Here is a 15,775-nt window from a genome sequence, read left to right as displayed (position 1 = left end):
CCACCACATGGGTGAAGCAGCTAAGTAAGTTCAACTACAGACAACCCAGAACCAGCCACAGATCAACTGAAGTAAGTAAACTGCTACATGCAATAAGAAGGGGGCTAGGTACCATTGCTGAGATCACCAGAGAGGTACAACTGCCTCTACAGATAGACAACAGGCAGAGAAATAGTAATAATAGATTCAGTACCTGGTGACCCGAAAGCCATTGGCTTGACCAATTGTTCTCATGACAGTAGAGCGATAGAGTTGAGCAGGTGCAGAATTACCCATCTGGAGCCAATGGCAGGACTGCATGCATAAGGTTGGTCTACGACCTTGAAGCGGAGTTGCTAGCTCACCAGCACCGATGTGGAAAGGAACTGGTTATTTACAGCAAGGTACTGATAATCCTCCCCACAGTGGAGGCCCACCTGATCTGCAGCTCAAGTGAGAGAGATCTGTACGACTGGGCAACAGGACAGCAGATGACATGGGTCATGCGGCTTAAAAGGTAGTTGGTGCCCACAGATGGCACTAGAGAGCTAAGGGCTGCTTCAATCATCACAAAATAAGTTTGATGAAAATAGCTTCATGAACACTGGGGCTTGAGAGGTCAGGAAACATGAGAGAAATCTGATAATTAAAAAAAAAAGCAAGAATGAGAAAGCCAACAAACTATAACATTCTTGACAAGTGACTATCTTGTTTTCATCCACCAGGTCAGGGGAAACCCTTCCAATGATTTCTGGCCACTATGTTTCCAAAAAGAACCACAATGCACATATCACGTGTCTGTAAATCCAAAATCTTCAATGTTTTTCATGAGCCTTCATCAATGCACTACCTTAAATAGAAATCATGAATATAGAAATTCATTGAGAGATCCAAAAGTGTATGCTGAACAGTCACAGGTATCCCACTACCCTGAGTTACACCTGTTATCTGCATGGCCTGGAGGTTGTTCTTATAGAGCACAAAGTGCACCCTCTGTGGAATAGGTACATCAATTAAGAGGGCTCATTCAACTGAAGGCTGAAAGGTAATTTGCTATGACACTGGTTGAGGACATGTTCATGTTCTTTGCTATAACAATATATCATTTGTGGGAAAAGCCGATCTATTAACAGTTTATGCAAGGAAAGGAACCTCCACTCCAAATAAAGCATTCCCTGCTACCTCAGTCGCGGTTTTCAAGTTTTTATATAAATTATTTCTTGATCTCATATCACGCACTATTTCAATGACTTGGCCTAGTTGGCTATTCCAAGTAAGCCCATCATAGTTTACCCAGGACAAACAAATACAATTGGAAGAATGAGCTGAAGCTGTCCACTGATATAGCATAACATGAAGCTTCAAAATCAGTACCTTAAAATAACATTAAGATAACCTTCCGAGGGGCTTTCTGTTCATGTACAGGGATGTAAAAGGATTTCTGCATATCACAATTCAAAAAGTTCTAAAGTGTTCTATCATGTTCATAAACAAGGACAACCATAAATACTACATTTCCAGAGTAACTAGCGCAACCTCAATCGTTTAACTAAATGTCCAGCCATCATGTTCCTCAAAGGTTCAAGTCACCTTTTAATGGCTGTTCCTCCAGAGATTTATCACTTGCCCCATCCGCTTGCTCGTCTGCATTCTGCTGGGCGTACTGGAGGCTCATCTTGTGACACACCTCGAAGGCCTGCCCTATCGTCCGAACAATTCTCATGGCCTGGCTCTGTAAAACAGAAGGCATTCATGGTGAGCACGCTGGACCTCGCTGCTGCCAACCAATACATTTTTCAGAAATCAAAAAGTGAACAATGTCTTCTCTAAAAGAAAAGGCTGACTATATTAAGGCTCAGAAAATGAATGATGCAATGCAGGGGACAGGATTGCTGACCTGAATTTGTATCTTTTAAGTCATTCTAGAGGTCAGTAGTCCTTTCAATCTTACAAAAATGAATATGTACATGTTGTTTAATGTGTGATACTTCACCCTCATGTGACCACTACAGCCCCCAAAGAGGTTTAACCTCTATGACAACCAAATTCAGCTGTCACAGGTCACCACCATATGAACATGAACAAAGCTACATTATACATCTTTAACAAAATGGCTGTATGGGAGCTTAATTCTGAACAAAAAAACAGATGGTCCTAAGCAGAATCACCACAAAAGAAGGATATCCCCAAAGCAATATATGATGATCACCAACTAAAAAGTTACTGGATATCCCAGTCCACGGCACCAAGGCAGTACTTTTCACTGAATTGGAAATCACAATAGTTAGTCTCGTGGTCTGCAGAGGCTATGTGTTAATACACCGACTACTCACTGCTCAGCAACATAATTTTGTCTGATACATTTTGAGGATGCAGCAACAAACATCTGGGAGTATGCAGCTATGCAGTTTCCAACCTGGTTCAGAAACCTCTTCAATAAGCTAACTCTAGTGTTTGGGCACAGAACTTTATTAATGACCAAATTATTCAATAAAGTGGTGGTTGGGATCACCAAAATTCCCCAACCCTTGATTTTTCATACTCTGAAGCACCTATGTACAAGCCAACAATTCTGTCTCCTCAGTACTTTTCTGTTTCACCATCGTGTACTTAACCACATCGCTTCTCACTTGGCTTCAAATTTGGGAAACTTTTAAAGGCCTGGTATTGGGAAGCATATTCTTAGCCATGGGTCCAGGCCCCACAGTGCAAGAAGCAAATAGTATATCAACACACTGTAGATTTATTAGGAAAATTGTAAAAATGTGTACCTTTGTGATGGATCACATTCCTCATAAATCTGCTTTGTCAAATGGAAAAATGTTCGACTTACACTCAACTATTAAAAATTGTAAAAGAGGTGGACAGATCAACAATAGGTCTAAATGAACAACTGGGAATTAATCTGAATACTTGGAAACGTATGATTATGGTTAAATAGGCTAAAAGACATATTGAGGATCTTGAAGACTAGTGAATAATGCATGCCTTCTTCTGTCAAAACATCATAGTAGACTGCATCTTGTTTTCTTTTGCCAAACAAACTAATTGAAAATAATGTATTATAATCAGAACCGCTTATAAAGAAACTATAATTTGATACTGAAGTCTCGCAAGTGCATAATGCAAGAAAGTGATCATGAAACTTCAGACAATGGAAGGATGAAATCCAAGATTCCATCAGCTCATATACCCAAGCTACTGGAATTACTCTGTGTACCCTACCACAGAATAATGTTATGCTCTAGAACAAGGACAAAAAGAGAACATTTCACATCACCATTCTTCCTTCCAGACCATGTACTTTGCAAAATACTGCCAAGTGATGGAAGCTCTGCCTTGACAAATGTCCATATGTAAACCCAACCTCTCAGTACTTGGTCTACTTGTGCTTACTCTTGTGATGAAACGAGTACATAACAAAATGGCAGATGCAGAGCATACACACAAAATCAAATAATCAAAGAAAACCACTACAAAGGTTTACAGTAAAACTAAGGAGGGGGACTTCTCACTGCTCTTCAGAACCATCGTCTAAGGACCATACTAGATTCTCAAGACCATCTGTCCAGTGAGAAGAAAGATTTTAGAAACATCATAGAATCACTTGACTGTACAGAACTGAGCACTTACCTTTTTCTTGGATTTGAAGACATTGCATCGAAATGTGTTGCTTGGCCCATCCCTCGCAATGTAGCTGAATATTTTGAGGTCTTGTGAATCATGAGAGACATAAAATATTCTACAGAAAGAAATACAATTAAGAACTAGGTGCATACGCAACTGTTATATCTATTATAATACTGTTAATAATTTAAATTGACTTTTAGCCACAACATGGTAGCATGCTGAATCATTGTCCTATAATATGAATTCAGCATTGAAGGTTTGTGATTTAACCACATCAAATTAGTTTCATTTAATATTAACCAATCTAACGAAATGAAACCAAGAGCACATATCAATGAAATCATAGCAATGGTTAAGGATTTGGAGCAGCATTTGTTTTTTTGCTTCCAGACATTTCAGCCACCTAGGCCCAGCACTTTCCAGAAAAAAAGAAATTCAAGGTTACAAAAAGCTGTCTATGTCATATATTAATTTGTTCTCTTAAATAAATGGCTATATTGCAAAAAGACAGTCTCACAAAAGCATCGAGGTCAAACACATGCTCATAAGATAGACGGAGGTGGAGACATTCCAAGTTAAAGGGTAGCAAGATATGCAAATCCACAAGTGTTTCCATTTTAATTGTGGAAACAGGTAAAGCATTCACTTACCATTGTGAAGCAATGTAGTAATAAATCAGGGCCCCATTAAGAAACATGTTTATATATGTGAAAACTCAAAGGAGGGCAATCCCAATGCTAAACTCTGAAAATATCCAATTTCGGTACCACAAAGTATGCCTGGCATATAAGAACAGAGAAACCAATGCACTACTGGATTCAAATAGAGGCACAGATCTTCAAAGCTTTGACGAAACTTACAAACCCAGTAAGAAAACAATGTACAGAAGTCCTCCAGGGTCAACAGAACAATAAAACTGAAGTGCAGCCCATTGAACTACATGACATAATGGCATGTGTCAGTGAGGGGAAAGGCACAACTGGGTACAACTTCTATTTATGTTTTTTTCCAATGGGCACTTGGAGTGACTCACGTGACAGATCTTCCACAATTGTCATCCCGTGAAACAAATTTGCAGAAATTAACATTTTGAATCAGCAAGGATACCTGATGATTGTGGATAGAATGAACTGAAACTGCCCACTGCAACTAGGAAAAGACTGAGAAGACCAACCTGTACACAGGGTCGTGCATCACCAACATCTTGCTCTCATCCCAGGTCCATTCTTTCCTCTGCAACGAAGAATGAAACAAAAAAGTCACTGCCTCTGGATTTCAGAGCTCTGTGATATCCCATGTCTTGTCCACATTATAAAATAAACTTTAACATACGTTAAAAAAAAGTTAAACATTGCAAGAGTGACACTTATGCTTTTAAGTATTATACTTAATAAAATAAAAAAAAACACCATATTAGCTAAATATAGTGACAAAATTGCATTTCATGACCCTCTCTAAAGCTTGTTTATTAATGCATTTAACAACTATAGTAGCCAATCGGATGTATGGAACTAGTAGTCAGTCGTTACTTGGTTGTTATAGTGAGATCCACGTTCATCCACCTCAAAGTCAAAAGAAGATCCATCAAGCAGGGGCCAAGAAAAAGGGGGATCCCTAAATGTGTTCTCCCCATACAATTACCCTTAGAAAAATTGAACACTCATACCTCAAAAATGCCTGAACAAAATTGCACCAAATTTAGCATAAACCTGTATTTTGGCAAGAGAGCAGGCTTTTCATGATTTTGTGTAAATTTGCTCAATAGTTAGAGAAATTAAGGTTAGAAAACATAACATTTTATGCGACAGAAGATTGGTGGATCGACAGATCTGAAAGATAAGATCTGATTGGCTACTTCCATATCAATAAATATTTGGCAGCAGCCATTTTAATACTCAAAGACGCAAGGTAGGGCCCTCCCGCCACTCGGGCCAAAAAAGCTTTTTTCCCCAAAAGGGACCGCAGATACAGCGGTCCTGTTTATTAAAAAAAAAAAAAAAAAAAAAAAAAAATTGTGACCTACTGAACTAAATAAGATACAGGAGATGGTAATGATTATTTATGGGGAGAAGAAACTTTGGCTCACATTCCCAATCCTTCTAGATTTGTGGGGCCGAATACACGTTTAGGGGAGGGGTGCCTGTGCCCCCACCTCCCCAAGCCTTACAAAGGACCCATGGACTCCATCCTCCAGGGCCAATTTAAATTTTGAGGGAAGGGGGAGTGCGCCCCCCCCCCCCTCCTTTACCCTCTTAGATGCCCTGGCAAAACCATACCCTGGGGCCAATGAATTATTTTAGGGGAAGGGGCATGTGGCCCTCGTTCCTTAGCCTTAGAGGCCCCTGGTACCCCCTCCCACAGGGCCTGATGATTAGTGGAGTGTCCCGAGGACCACATCCCCCATATAAACTTTATTCCCTACCTGTAGTCTCCCGGGCTCAAGCAAAGAAATGAAGCCAGCACCCCCCACACCCGTAATGAATGTTGGCTGGGGGGCGGGAAGGGGCCACGGTCCCCCACACTTGGATATGTTGTGGGTGCCCAATGGAGGCACCTGGCACCCCCTTTAAAAAAAAAGTTCACAGCAAGGCCTGGTAGGGTGCTGGCTAGGGAGCTGCAGAGGTCATGCTTCCTCTGGCCCCCTATGGCCCCCAACACCTCGACATGCCACAGGTGGGCAAAAAAAATAAAAAGAGCATAAAAAAGAAGAAGAAATGAGCAGCAGGAGCCATTCTGTTATTCACTCCTTCTGCAGGGAGTACACCATTGTGCCCCAGGGATTTGTTTAGGTATATGTTTTCTTCCTGGTAGGCAGAGGAACAACTAACAATTTTTTTATGCTGCAGCGAGCTGCAGGGAGCTGCAGAGAGTGCAATAGCCACCTACAACATTGAAAGAAAAAAGTCCCTTGGTCATTAAATCAAAGACCCCAGGAGATTTTATCATATTTTCTTAAAGCACTCCGAGCTGGAGCAGTATGGTCTTCAGCTGGACTACAGGGACCCCTTTTGGTGGGTTCCAGGGTTGCATTTTAGGGTCTGAAACTGTTAAATGAAAAATAAAAGACTCAAAGGTTGACTTTTTTTTTTTTTTTTTACTAAGGCCTTACTAAAATATTTTATAATTACCTTTATCACCCATTGCAAAGTGTGAATTTATAAAATACACATTTGATTATAGTTATTGGTGACTTTTTGATAAAGACAAAAGGTCTGCTTCATATATATTGAAGTGCTGACCCCCTTGATAAAGCCAAGAAGCCTACTGGTTATATTTTGGTGTTCTGATCATTTGACAAAGTCAGTAGGTATGCCTTACTTACAATTATACCTTTTATATTGTCACATCACACAGTCAGCCACTGGTTCCCAACCACATGCTGTACACAGCCAAAGGCATGTGTAGCAGGAGGTTGGGTGCCAGCTGGGTGTGGTGCGTAGTGCAGGGCCTGGCCACAGGCCAGGTCCTATGCCTAACCTCATGCTGCACACTCCCATCTCAATGCCACGCACGGTGATGGACATCTCACTTTACATTAAAAAAAAGAATAACAAAATAAGGTCAAAGTGACGTTATAGTTAGAAATGGTAACAATAGCTTACTTTGCACTAAAAAACCATAGAAATTCACTCAGAAAACCAAAGATTAAAGGGATGTCATAGTTAAGTGAAAATGGCTGTTAGAATATGACATTTTAACAAGCAAAACCACTGAAATTCACCAGTTATAGTTATCTCAAGTAACTATGCCATGTGTCCCAAGGTAACTAAGGTAAGTACAACCCGTACCCTCGCCATGCACTGCTAATTATCTCCCATACTACATCACTTATGACACATTCTAAGACATCATTAATAACATGACTGCAACACCTCAAATGACATAATTGATAAACAACACTGTGCAGGGTACCATGAACTCCTAGGGGCCAAATCTTTTGATAACAATTTGCTAATTGAGTTGCCACATTCCAATAGGACCCCTTAGACCCACAAATCCTGCTCTGGCCCCTGCCGAGTCCTGTGGAATCTGATTTTTTTTTTAAATTTTTTTTTTTAAGAAAAGGGGCGTGGTGAGGTTCCCTGGTGGGTTGGCCGCACGGCTGGTTGGCCCTTGTGGCTAACCAATGAGGCACACACTTAAAGGCCATGAGTGGTGCGGGGTGGCCACCTGCTGGGGTTGGACACATGGCCTGTGGAAAACCCTGTGCCACGTGGCCAAAGGCTGTGCACAGCGTGGAGTTGGGAGCATGGCCTGGCCACATCTAGCCCTTGCAGCCAACCTCAAGCTGCATACAGTTAGAGACTGTGTGCGAAAGAAGGTGGCCTTCCCTGGAGGGTGGGACAGAGTGCCAGGATGCAGACCAGGTATGGCAGCCAACCGTCACAGTGCGGTGCACACAGCTGAAGGCCATGTGTGGCAGGGGTTGGTATAGTTGAGCATGTAATAAAGTTACTTTCCATCGCAAAAAAAACATAGAAATTTCCTGGGAAAAAAACAAAGGTTATAGTGATATTATAGGTAGGTATGGTACCTTACTTTACATAAAAAATCTTAGAAATTCACTGATAAAAAAGGTTGATTTGATGTTATAGTTAGGTGACCATGTCAATTTTAATGAAAACGTTTAAACAAAAAATACTGACATTTATCAGTTATAGGTAAATGAAGTAACTAAGTTGATCTTGCCATGCACTGCTTCAATTCCACATATTACATCATTCAAGGCATGTTCTATGACATCATTGAAATCATCACCAATGACATCTGAATTGACATCACTGATGACAACACTGTGCACGGGGGAGAAATGAGCTTTGTTCACTCTGGCTGCTGTTGGCGAAGACCCTCTACAACCAGATGTAAGGCCAGTAAGCTTCAGTGAGCTCAGGTACGACCAGAGGAGACGGGTACAGTAACCTGCACGCAGTGGGAAGGGCACACTGCGAAGGGAGAGATGAGCAGCAGGGCAGAAGATCCCATACACTGAAAGTTGGAGACACAAGTGAAATAGAAAAACAGAAAGGGAGACAGACTTAGAAAATAGCCAGCAATGTGCAGAGCCTTATGGCTGGATAAGGGAAATGAGGAAACAGGGGAGGAAGCAAACAAGAGAAAGGGAAGAATGTGAAAGATTGCAAGAGGGGTAAATGAGTGTGGGGCGACAGAAAGGTGTGCAGTGCATAAGAGTATTATAACCACAGAATACAAGCTACCAATCGGTCCCTTAAGAATCCAGGAATAGTCCTGTGACCCAATATAAATTTGACTTTTAAAGCTGTGCATATAAATAAGAACTGTTGCAAAACAGTGTGGTTGGGGAAATGCTTGCCTATTTCTAGGGGTAACACCCTTACCATTATCACTATGAATAAAACTAACACAAATAATGGAATTGATAACCAACTGCTTCTCTTTTCACAAGGGAAAAGAGACAGAAATAGTAGGGTTGGGAACTGGGTGGCATATTGCAAGACTGAAAACGATTTTTTTTCCCCCCATCATGTGCAAACTCCAGAGTCCTCTCATTGCATGTATTAGAAACTGGCCAAATTCTGAGTCTAAAAACTCCTGGTCAAGAAAAAAGAAAAGAAAAGAAAACAGGTATACCTTTTGTTTCTTCCTTAAGACGACTTTCACACCTTCCACAGACACTATTATGCTGACTTTCTTTTTCTTGATATTCTTGGCTTTAAATTCGTACTGAAAAAAACAAAAAAAAATGTCATTCCATAAATGCCACAAAATAATTTCATGTTGTCCAGCTTCTCGGGAGAAAAATACTGCAACTATTCAACTACCTTGGCAGACATTACCGTTAAACATAATTAGATAGGCTTTCTATCTAAATTTAATTTCAGAAAAGTTTTTGAAATAGCAGCTGTGTATATTTAAATTGTTATAATAACAAAATAAATAGGGATCTTAGATAATTTCGGTGGCATATATGGACCTGTTACACCACCATCTTTTTGGTATCACCAGAAAAGATGCCTATTGAATTAAAATAGCTATAGTGCCAAGCGGCCAGAGCGCGTCTGGGGTAGTTTATGTCCCCTCCTAGGAGAGACCGGGCTAGCGGTTCACGTGGCACAACTACTTTGTGAGGCATGGTCAAGAGTGGCTTGCATATGATTAGTTCCTATCTGTAATTGCCAAATAATTTTTTTTTTTTAAAAAGCACATGCAGCTGAAATTAATGTGCCAACATGAACTAGAGGCTTAGAATGAACAACCAATGTATGCACATCACCTGCAAGGTGTCTTAAGGAGATGATGTGGTGTTGAAGTAAAAGCTAAGAAGAAACAGACAACTTAGAAACAGTTTATTTAAATTGGAATATACTCCCTCTCTCCAGATAGTCCTCCTGTTAGGAATGATAATTACTGAACCCCCCAACCCCCCAAAAAAACAGTGCTGTTCAACTATCAAAACTAGTTAATTATGCTGGGTTATCTACTGTGGCTTTGACTTTGATGGCTGAAAGTCAAGTGGGCTCTGCTGGAGATGAAGCAAATCAAATCAGAGTAGCCTTTGATCAAGAGGCCCCTTTCAATTAATACCTGGGACAAGATGAGATGTGCTACTATCTGACTCTCTAATGGCCCATCACCGCAGAATCACACTTTAAGGAGAATTTGAGATATTTCTGATTTCCAGTGCAATTTTATTACAAGAAACCTCAAGGTTTAAACTAAAATAACTAAAATCTAGTATTAATTAGGGGGTGGGGGTTGCCTTAGCCACAAACAAATCCAATGGTAAGCATGACCTGTACAAGAAGTAGCATCCTTTGTGGGGGATTTGTTCCCTAAGATCCGGGCGACATAGCTCTCAAGACCATGTTCGAACCAATCTGAGACCTTCCATGCAACACTGTACGAAATCAAATACCAGTATTATTTTATAAACCTGTGCTTTTTCCTGGTCACACTGCAACAGACAAAGGGTTTTCGTATTTCTTGTTCTGTTCTCTAGGCTGAAAATGAATGTTATGAACACTTCGGAGCTTTAATCCATCCTTTTCTTGCAGCAAGCTGATGCTCTTGCGACCAAGCATGGCAAAGCCAAAAGGTCCTCTGCTGCTGTTGTGCAGCCAGTCCACTTATACACACATGGATAGACTGTAAACGTGTTAAAATAGGTGCAAGCATATAACATATGACCACTGTCCAAATTCAACCAATTTAAACCAAAATCACGTATGAAGGAAAGTTCATAAGTAATCTAAAACACGTTCCTATGCCTTGAACAGCTTTCAAATGCACAGTCAAATGTGCAACACGCGGTGCAGACTTGCAAGTGTATGTAATTAAGGCATGTTCGCCGAGGCAAAGAGGAACAACCTCTGGACACAAGTCATTCTGAATGAAAATTGTAAGAAAAAGACAGCACCAGAAAGGGAGATCTACATATACGCCCAAAACAGTTAATAAAAACATCTCAGTAGAGGGTGACACGTCAGGGGAGGCACCTTTGCAATGGCAAAGAAGCTTCGCCCCCCGCCCCCACACCCCCTCCCAGCTAAGAGGCAGCAGCTGAAAAATAAAACAATGTTTTGTGATTGTTTTTTTTTTTCAGATGCTGGCTCAATCAGCAGGGAGGGGCGGGGCTGAGCCTTGGGAGGGAGGCGGAGGAGTGGAGTGAGTGTACTAAGTGCGCATGTCAGTTTGGCCGGCCATCTCAGGCCTACCAAGCTGACATGCTCACTTAGGTTTCTCTAACCTGGCTGTGTTGCCAGTGGGGCTGGAGAACCTGCACAGACTCCCAACGCAGTGTCTGAGTAGCAGAACAATCCACCTAGACCAATCTTGGTGCTGCTCTCATGCTAGGTAGAAGATGAGAGTAGCACCACGATTGCATGGCTAGCCTGTGCTTATTTTCCAGGGACTGCTGGGACACCAACACCATCAGAAGAGGAGTGAGGTGGCCCGCGGCGGCAGGAAAAAATAACTTTATTTATTATTTTTGTGTATTTCCCCCTTCCCATCCACCCCCACTCCCCCCAACCCTTGCTCCTCCACTTGATGTTCTCAGAAATTTTCACTTCCTTCCCCAATTTAGGACTTTGTCCTCCAAATGTAGTTCCAATTTCCTCAAAATCTAACACTGTCTTCTAAAAATGATGGACTGGTCACAAGGACCAAGCTATCCTGGCGCTGCTCTCATGCTAGGTATAGGATGAGCTTAGCACCATGATTGCATGGGGAGCCTGTGCTGGTGTCCCAGGGACTGCTGGGGCACCAACACTATCAGAAGGAGCGAGGTGGCCGGCGGCGGCAGGAAAAGGTACGTTTATTTACTTATTTGTTTTATTATTTTTGTGTATCTCCCCCTTTCCGTCCACCCCCACACACCCACCACACCATCTTCCACTTGAGATGTGCAGAAATTTTCCCTGCCTACCCCAATTTAGTACTTTGCCTCCAAACGTAGTTTCAATTTCCTCAAAATCTAACACTGCCTTCAACAAATGATGGACTGGTCACAAGGACCAAGCTATCAGAGTTAATTTCATAACAGTTACAGAATGAATTATATACATGACCTCACATTTCACATGCTATTCCATTCGAGGTACAATAACTTCACAAATTTCATCTTTGCTCCCGTTCTAATGTTCTTCAGTAAAAATCTCTCAGGCCTTCTAGGTATAAATTTTAATTATGAATAACCTGCCAGCTACATATAAACCTTCTTCCACTGACCTTCCGGTTAAACCCTTTCACTTAACGATCTAAATTACTCTTATGGATCTACATGTGCTCACAATACTTGTAATCAGCAAACGAATATAGATCATAGAATATATGACCTGGCTTTAAACTTCGCTCAAGAATGTCATTTGTTGTGAGCTTATTTGGTCCTAACACTTGAGTGGCATAGACATTTACATACCTCTAAAGTGTTCACAAAGGTAGGTGTATGTGGCTTTTAGGACATACACAGAAATTGAAGCATGTCTTGGCACTAGACACTCACAGGTAGTTTAGCTAAGAAAAGTAGATAATCACATGCTTTTTAAAAAATTCCTAAATCTGGTTAGGTCCACGTGGCTTCTAGTGAATAGAAGGCTGTTGTGTGTGGATAACTACGGAGACACCTACACACTCCACTGGAACCTTCACATAAATTGAAAAGAAGCAATGATAGTCCCAACCCTATTGTAAGCAATGCAAGTCCCTCACCAGGGTCCCCAGTTCACTTCATCAGTGCAAGCCAGAGCATCGCAAACCATTAACTTTGTATTGCGTTACTTAACAACATTGACTTTAGAGGGACTTTGTCGAGCAAAATAAAAAAAAAATTCACACTGGCATACAGAATACTATCTTCACAAGAATCCTAGGAGTCTACACTGCAACTTGCAACTGTCCAATACCCAGTTCGGCAACCAAACAAGGACTTTGAAAAGAGCCTCTTCCAATAAAAACAGTATATGTGCGCTGGTCTCATCTGTACTTTTTTTTTCTCAAATAGATAAATGACTTGAAACTAGCAGGCTGGCAAGTCAACATGTCATTGCGAGTACATTTTAGAAAACCATAATGCTGTGGGTTTTCCATGATCGCTGGGCATACTAATGTCTGTGTTAAAACAACGCACACATCACTTTCAATCATGTAATCTGCACATTAAGCCAGTCTGCATAAATTGCCCCATTTACAGGGAAATCTTATGAGATTCAGGCGAGGGGAGACCAGCAGAAGAGAGGTTGCCAAGATTTAAATTTAGTTTGGTCTCAGTAAATTGACCAATAGAAGCAGGAAGCTAGGTGTTCAACATGAGGCCGGGAACATGACTTAGGGAATACAGTGCAAGTGCATGTTGGTAATGAGGTAACTATTCATCAGCATTGATCTCTCCTTGCATTACGCGTCTGAATACATTCTTTAGGAGACCGGTTTACTCTTTCAAGGAATTATTTTTACAAAATAACACTACAAGGAGAAAATAAATGTAAAAACCTAAAACTTACTGTTCTCTTACACATACTTTAGCAACATACATTTGAAATACAATTGTTACTTCATATATGCATAAATATTAATTAGGAGTGGGCAATATATGCAACTCCGCCAGTGAAGTTGACGGGAATTGTGGCCAATCTGCGTTATGCTTGTAAAGTGGTGTTCTGGCCAAGTTCTGCCAACCAGCATGTGGTGGAGTTTTTTCTCGTGAGCAGTCCTGTAGTGCGATTTTTGGGCACTAGGAGGGCACCCGGCACGATTTGCCCAATATGGGCTGTGGCTGGCAGTCGCGACCATTCACAATGAGAAATATGCCGCTCGAGTAGAATATCTACTTGACTTGCAGCAAAACCAACTCTAGCAGCAGCCCCCTCTGGCACATCACGTTGTTGTGCCGTTTGTGCTTTTCCAGCGAGGTATGAGCTCTTGGTGCTAAAAAAAAAAAAAAAAAAAAAAAAAAAAAAAAAACGTGACCATGGCTACAGTCAAAACACATCGGGGAGGCATGTTTCGGATAAACATGCTAAGTGCATTTGGAAGTGTCTGAGTACTTTCCTGCTGAACACGAGGATTGTTTTGACACACACACACAAACACACACAGTTCAAGGAAACCATTTAAAAGATTTTTTTAAACTATGGGCCATTTATAAGCAGGATATACAACACCAAAATAAGACTGTCCATGTGTTATCTGAGGAAGGCAATTGGAGCTAAGAAAAATACCAATGCTCTGTCATTTTCTTCTTTTTTATGTCTGATAGGTTGAACCTTAAAGATGCCCTCTAGAGCAGGGATTCGTAAACTGTGGGTTCTGAGTTGATTTTTAGTGAGTTGATAAAGTCCAAGCAATAAATAAAGATATCTTTAAACTCTTCATTCACCTTGTCACATTTGCTGTGCTTCAAAGATAGAGTTCAAATGTCAGACATATTGTAGCTAACATGGGGATTAGTGTTTGCAAGCTCCTCTCACTTTGCAGTCAGAGAAAGAAACAAAGTGAATTATGTGAAAACCTCGGAGGGGAAATGGGAGTTGAAAGGAAAGGCTATCGGATGTAATTTTTGGCAAACCCCAACAAAATGTAAATACCTGTAAATGAACGGTACACTCCTTAACCATTTAGGAAAGCAAAAAAAACAAAATTAAAAAAAAAAATGTAAAAAACTTTTTTGTAATTCTGAAGTGTGATTGATCAAAGATTTTCATAGGATTCAAACAAATCAAGACATTTAGCGATGCACACATGATACATATTCACTGAAACCCTATTTCCTCAGATTATCATTTGTGTACAATATAGGTTTATCCGTAAAACCATGTCTTCAAATTTAGTGGCCATTTTAATGGATAATGTGCTGTCTGTAAATAACAGTGCCCTGCCACATGATGCTTTAGTTGCATTAACAAATCTCCCACCTTTTGTTCTTTCAGTTTGTTGTTCTAAAAACTAGGTTGTGGTTCTAAAGAGTCTGGGAGCAGTACTCTAGTGTTACACGTCCACAACTACCATGAAGTACACCATACCACCCTGCATGACAGTTTCTTATTAGAAAGAGATGCTTCTGGAGACCATGGAGGGTACTCACAGCACAGGTAGCAGTGGGCACAGGTAAGTAGGAGTCCACCTTTAATTACTATATACCTATCCTTCTGCATGTATGTTTTGATGAATGTACTAACATTGCACATGGTGCAAACACGCCACAGTAACCTCGAAGGGAGAAAGGACACTGTTAACACAATGACATTTATGTGTTGGACACAAGACATCAGCAATTATTATGAATAACATTTTGCACAATATCTGCTGATGTGTACAGTTTTCCTAATTAAGAAATCTATTAATTTTTATAGGCTGGGTATCCTTTCAAAATTAAATTGTGCCACAATGTCAAAAGAACTAGACAATGTCATAGAGTGTGTCCTAATTTGCATTTAAACGCACAATAGGCTGCATAACCGCATTTCATTTTTGCATGATTTGCCTTTCCTTTGCTGCATAATTTAGCTAAATCGAATGTATAATTTATTCAGCAAGTGCGGCTACCCAACAGTACACACTAAACAAGTGATATAAACGTGGTAGTCACTAAATCAAGGTGTGATGTGAATGTAGTAATCTTGGAAAATAATAGCAAATGTTCAGTTACATATGTTTAGTAATCCAAGTCCAAAGAAATGTTCCATGTAAA

At 40.7% G+C, this 15,775-nt stretch overlaps 1 protein-coding gene across 2 annotated transcripts in view; it reads right to left on the bottom strand.

Annotated features, from left to right (window-relative positions):
* The window catches only part of LOC138301329 (carboxyl-terminal PDZ ligand of neuronal nitric oxide synthase protein-like), a 465,684-nt gene that overhangs the window by 349,468 nt on the left and 100,441 nt on the right, over positions 1-15,775 (bottom strand). For both annotated transcript variants that reach the window (XM_069241686.1, XM_069241685.1), the window contains exons 3-6: positions 9,220-9,312; positions 4,784-4,842; positions 3,613-3,721; positions 1,570-1,711 (exon numbers count right to left, since the gene is read on the bottom strand). In XM_069241686.1, the coding sequence (XP_069097787.1) occupies positions 1,570-1,711; positions 3,613-3,721; positions 4,784-4,842; positions 9,220-9,312 (403 nt within the window). The remainder of the gene's footprint in view (positions 1-1,569; positions 1,712-3,612; positions 3,722-4,783; positions 4,843-9,219; positions 9,313-15,775) is intronic.

This window comes from Pleurodeles waltl, chromosome 6 (genome assembly GCF_031143425.1).
Source record: "Pleurodeles waltl isolate 20211129_DDA chromosome 6, aPleWal1.hap1.20221129, whole genome shotgun sequence".
NCBI lineage: Eukaryota > Metazoa > Chordata > Amphibia > Caudata > Salamandridae > Pleurodeles > Pleurodeles waltl.
The sequence above is the reverse complement of the archived record's forward strand: the minus strand, read 5'-3'. Positions and strand labels throughout refer to the sequence as shown.